This window comes from Neophocaena asiaeorientalis, unplaced genomic scaffold, assembly GCF_003031525.2.
Source record: "Neophocaena asiaeorientalis asiaeorientalis breed wild unplaced genomic scaffold, Neophocaena_asiaeorientalis_V1.1 scaffold603, whole genome shotgun sequence".
In the NCBI taxonomy this organism is placed as follows: domain Eukaryota; kingdom Metazoa; phylum Chordata; class Mammalia; order Artiodactyla; family Phocoenidae; genus Neophocaena; species Neophocaena asiaeorientalis.
The window spans coordinates 2,399,536-2,405,535 of NW_020175662.1; the positions used below are offsets into that span (position 1 = coordinate 2,399,536).

Consider the following 6,000-nt stretch of genomic DNA (forward strand, 5'->3'; position numbering starts at 1 on the left):
GTGTGATGTTATTGTGTTCCATGTGTGGCACAGTGTGTCAGGCAGGGGGGGAGAGTGGGTGGGGGATTCAAGGGACTCAGAGTGGATCAAGATGGCAGGAGCACCAAGTGCAGGAGGAACTGGGGAGGAAGGAAGGAGATGTCATTCAGGAGGGCAGCAGGCCTGGAACGCCACGTTGAGGGGATTGGCTTTCAAATCCACTTAATGATCTTTAAGCAGGGGGGTGACAGGCTTACATCTGCATTCTAAACAGTCTACTCTGGTCGTGTCTGGAGAATGAGTTTGAGATGGGAAACCCTCACCGAGAAAAAGAAGATGACAGAACAGGACGAGGTGGCCCTGCTAAGTAGGCTGTGCCTAGCAGATGACCAAGAAATAGCCACCTGGAGCGTTTCTCATGTTCTGTCTCCCAACTCCCCATGACTCTGAGGCTGTCTGCTTCACCTGAGCAGCTGGGGGGCTCCCACTTTCCAGCTGCGCTTTCATTTAATGTGAGAGGAACCTCAATATAACAAGCCCACTCTTTCCTCACCAAGCAGCTAAACAACGACAAACACCCAATGACTCAGTGACTCTGCTCAGAATCAAACCCCCTTCATTCTGCTCCTCTCCCCCCCGTTCCACCCGGTAACAGCACCCTCTCCCCACTCCATGTTCACCCGCCATACTGAACTGCAGGACATCTGCCACCCTTCAGCTGACCTTCTTTACCAAGGTGACATAGTCTGAAACAGCACTGCAAGTCTTAGGAGGGAAAAAGAATGCCCTTGTTTTCGTTCCTGCAAAGACATTGGGTCATCTTCTTCTACTCTGGCCCAGGCCCCTAAGGGGAGCTCTTCAACTAGACAGGAAACACTCACGAGAAAGATCAAACATTAACTGTTGATCCTTTAAATTCTACTTTTGAAGACCAAAAACGTGTAGTTATGACCGCTCATAACCTGTGCTAAATTGAGTAGTAGAAATCAATAGCAGTCTTTCCATAAGACCAAAACACCCTAATTAAAAGTGCTTAGATCTCTTCCTGGCCAAAAACAATCTAATTGGGAATAACCATAGCCCAAATTTCACTACCTCTTGGCCCCAGCTGTGACCCGTGATCTCCAGCTTGCTGCAAAGTAGCCCTCCACCCACGTTGATCCCTTGGCACCTCTAATACATGCTCCTAAGCAAGCCTGCTCAAGCTGGGCATCACCCATGCTAGCCGGACCCTGCAGTTCTCCACCAAGCAGCATGATCTCCAAACTGCACTGGGCGTAGTGCCGCCCAGCTTAGAGCTGCCCCACAGGCTCATCCCCGTGCCTGGAGCCCTCTCTGTGCCAGGGTTGCCCTGTGACAAAATGAGGAGACAGCCTCTCTCCGGACTGTGTTACACACCCCAGGGTTTTACAATCTTCAGTGCTTCTGCTCTTGAGTTTTTATTGCCACCTTCTCTTCTCCATAGGAATCAGATATGATCTAGTGAGAGCAGGGCTGGAGACAGATCTGAGAGGCAAAGAGCAGGCTGAACTCTGACCCCACCCCCCATCACCTGTAACTACGGCTTCAATCTGCTTAGGTTCACCTGGCCTCAAACGTGCAGATTGACATCATCCATTCACCTGATATGTCTGAGGCCCACTTAAACTCAGGCAGGGCCCCGTGCTATAGACAACATATTGAATTATGTATTCTTGTCCTGAGATTGTCAAAAGAGCTTGTAAGTGTTCCACCTAAAGCACTAAGGAAAAGCAGACACCCATTGCAGTGAAGCCACTTGGTTCTTGTTGAGTGAGAAAAGCTCAGTTCTCAACCAAATACCAAGACTTCCTATCGATCTGCTAAAATATCCAGTTCATCCAATAAAATGACAGTTGGGAAGTTTAGCAAAGTCTGTGCTGTGTTTAATAAATTCCTGATTTGTTAGAACAGGCCATATTTGACTCCCCAAACTTGAGGAGAGAGTTGAGATGCTGGAATATTCATTCCCATTGCAGCTCTGCCATAAAGGAGTAGTTATCGACTTAGGAAGGTCCTCTGCCTTGATGGCCACTACTATTGTATGAAAATTATGAACAAGCCCAAGTTTTGTGAAAGTCCAACCCACCGTCTCTAACTAACAAGCAGGAGTGACTCCAGATGACTAAGTTAGTGAGCTTAATTAAAGTAAGAATTATAGATAACAGTAGAAGAATAAACACTGTCCTAACTGGAATGGTTCTAGACCCACCTTTGGTTCTACAGAGAACGGGCAACAGGGTTTTGAGTCATTTCCATAGAGATCCTTTCTGAATTGAGGACTTTTTGTAGTCGTTAAGACTCATTTCTCTAACCCCTAAAACAAACATTAGCTTGAAATCTATTAAAATAATGCTATGTAATTTATCATTTTATTTTCGAAAACAAGTATTTTTGATCATTTTTGTGTAGATAATTATTTTAACTAACTTTATATTTACCTAAAAATGTCAGAAGATATGTATTAAATGGTATCAAGTTATACCTACAGTTGGTTCTGTGGACCTGCCCTGGGGTTATCTGTGCGCAAATCAGGATGTGGAAAAGGTGCCTGGGGTTCGGTGCATACAACTTTGTTTGCTCATGAAATGCTCACCCCCAAAGAGAGGGAATAATGCAGCATAGGCCATCCTTGGACAGATCTTCTGTTAGGCAGTAACACCAGGGCCTTTTAGTTATTCAGGAATATAGCATGATATAGTAAAGTAACAAGGGAGAAAGCCCCAATCAGTCACCAGCTTTCAACCTCTGACTCAACTTTATCGTGCTAATGAGCAGGGTACTGAATTGATGATTTCACTTCTTTGCATGGCTACCCACCCGCTTTGCCAACCAAGAGATCAGGCAGCCAGGATAGCAGAGGAGGAAAAAGGAATACGACTATTTCAGGTACAATACATATGAATCCATCTCCAGAATTAGAGGATTAATTGACCAATGGTACAGATAATTTAGAAGGCATGTATAGCATAGACATGGATTCTTTTATGTTAAGAAGGAAAGAGCCCAGCATAGCAAGTCCCCTTTATCCTGTATATCCTCCTTTATTTTACAGCCTTCAACATCCTGGTGAATGTTGGTGTGGTGCTGACATACCCAATCCTCATCTCCATCGGAACAGTGCTCAGCGTTCCTGGAAATGCAGGTACTGTACGATTTGACATGTGCACGGGAAGTCTCCTGCTTGTGTGTGTTTTATACCCTGAACTGTTTCTTCGAGCAACTGTGAATTATGTCACTTGCCTGGGAAGCTGTTTTTAAATATCATGAAGGTGGCGGACAACAGAATAACTATGCATCACATTTAAAATTTCCAGCTACAAACACTGTTTTAACTTGGTTGTGCTTTTAGAATTAAATACCAAATGTATCATTTGGGTTTCATGTAATCTCCCTGACAACCTAATTTTGTGGTATTTTTAGAGGAAGTCCTATGGAAACAAAAGGCATCCCAGCATAGGACTCTCAAACATCACTAATGAAAGTGTAGGAAACATACAAGGTGTTGGCACCCCATCAGACTATCCATGGGGAGCTGTGAAAGATTCTCCTGGGGGCACAGCAGATGGCCCTCTGGAACAGACATAAGAAAAAAGCAATTTGACTCACTTCAGGGACAAGAGGAGAAGCTACTTTTCCAGGAAAATCTTTCTAGGTAAACTGTCCGTGGAACAAATAATGAAAGTGGGTTATCTGGATGACTGTATAGTCCTTCTAATTTTAAAATTCTATTTTTCCAAGTCTTAGGTAGCCATCTTTCTTTACCCCCAGTACAATCAGCAAATATTTAGTGAGCACTTACTATGTGATCATGACTATAGAAGAGATCGGGAAAAAAAGATATTATTGTTCCCATAAGAAACTTACACTGAATATGGAAAACAAGACCGACATATATGAAATAACTTAGAACTCTACAAAGTAATTTATCATCAAATGCCAAATTGTGTAAAAGACTCCAAGTACTATAAGATATTTAGAGGAAAGTCATATCAGGGAGGAGTGGAGTTGTCAAGGAATTCCATTCATTCATCCATGAATTCATTCATTCAATAAATAATTTCTGAGCACTTAGTATATGCTAACAACTGTGCTAACACCCGGTGATAGATCCTGAATAAGACACAGCCTCTACCCTCAGGACCATGTAGTGTAGAAAGGAGATGAAAGGAACTGAGTAATTACAATGTAGAGAGAGAATGGCTTTGATAGAGGTATGTACTGAATGCTCTGAGCGCACACAGGAGGGGCATCCAAGGAGGCTTCCTGCAAGAAGAGTAAAGGGAGGGATCTAACAGAGGGTTTAGCTGGATGAAGTGCATATGAAGAGGGAAGAGCATTCCATGCAAAGAGAACAGCATATACATGATCCCACTACTAGTTACATTCCTACAAAACTGAAAACAGGGACTCAAAAATATCCTTGTATGTGAATGTTCATACTATTTACAACAGCCAAAGGTGGAAACACCTAAATGTCCATCCAGAGATGAATTGATAAACAAGTTGTGATACAATGGCATATTACTCAGCCATAAAAAGGAATGAAGCACTAACGCATGCTATAATATGGTTGAACCTCGAAAACATTATGCTAAGCGAAAGAAGCCAGACACAAGAGGTCACATATTGTATGCTTCCATTTATAGGAAATATCTAGAACAGGTAAAATCCACAGACACACAGCAGGCTGACGGTTGCCAGGTGTTGCGGGGTGAGAGTAGTGGGCTGGGGAGTAACTGCTTAATGGGTATGGGGTTTTATTTTGAAATAATGAAAATGTTTTGGAAACAGATGGAGTCGGTGGTACATTAAGCTGTACAAAACGAATGTACAAAATGCTACTAAACTCACTTTAAGCTGATTAATTTTAATTTATATGAAATTTACCTCAATTAAAAATTTTTAAAAGACTAGCATGTGCAAAGACCTAGACATTAATAAGCCTGGCTCATTTAAAAAATCTTCAGTGGTCCAGTGAAACTGGAGAAGCATGAAGGGATGCACAGGAAAAGTATTAAGAAATAAAACTGCATGTACACACTGCTATATTTAAAATAGATGACTAACAAAGACCTACTGTATAGCACAGGGAACTCTGCTCAATATTCTGTAATAACCTAAATGGGAAAAGAATTTGAAAAAGAATAGATACATGTATATGTATAACTGAATCACTTTGCTGTACACCTGAAACTAACACAACATTGTTAATCAACAATACTGCAATATAAAATTAAAAAATTTGTTTTAAACTGCAGAGGTTATTCAATCAGATGGCATTTGCCTGGAAGGGTTAAGTATGATTTAGAGAGAGGGAATGGAAAGCAAATGGAGAGAGCGATATTGATAATGACGTGGAAAAAGGAAAGATGAGCTTGAGAGAACAAGAGAGACCTTTGGAAATCTCTTAGGAGTAGCACTGATGGGGTCATTTGTTTTCAGAGAAGCTTAAAACAGTGATGGACTGACTGACTTGCCGTTCTTTCCCTAGCTGTGGATCTCGTGAAGCAGGAGGTGATATTCAATGTCGTCCGCCTGGCTGCTACCATCATCATCTGCATTGGGTTTCTGTTGATGCTGTTGCCGGAGGAGTGGGATGAAATTACCCTGAGATTCATCAACAGCCTGAAGGAAAAGAAGAGTGAGGAGCATGTGGATGATATCACTGATCCCAGTGTCCACCTGAGAAGCAGAAACAGGGCCATTGGGACTGTGTCCATACCACTGGCTTAGAGGAACACATTTTGAATGCACGTGTATGTATATTCTGTGAATATAATAAAAATTTCTCACCACCTGTACACTCAAACGACAGTATTAACTCTGAATTTGCATAAGTCATATGTGAAATAATGCTAACAATAAAAGTTTACATTTATATGCTTATCAAGGAACTGGTAAATAATCATAATAAATTTTTTATTAAAACATATTCATACTTGTTCTATTTCTTCTGGGTATTTTTTGGGAGGGGGGATTTTCCCCTAATTCACAAAATTT

The 6,000-nt window shown here is 41.8% G+C and overlaps 1 protein-coding gene across 1 annotated transcript in view; it reads left to right on the forward strand.

The window, feature by feature from the left end:
- Nucleotides 1-5,733, forward strand: part of SLC35F4 (solute carrier family 35 member F4) — a 269,905-nt gene extending 264,172 nt beyond the window's left edge. The window contains exons 7-8 of the mRNA XM_024731487.1: nucleotides 3,053-3,142; nucleotides 5,492-5,733. Coding sequence (XP_024587255.1) covers nucleotides 3,053-3,142; nucleotides 5,492-5,733 — 332 coding nt within the window. The remainder of the gene's footprint in view (nucleotides 1-3,052; nucleotides 3,143-5,491) is intronic.
- The last annotated feature ends 267 nt before the right edge of the window (nucleotides 5,734-6,000 follow it).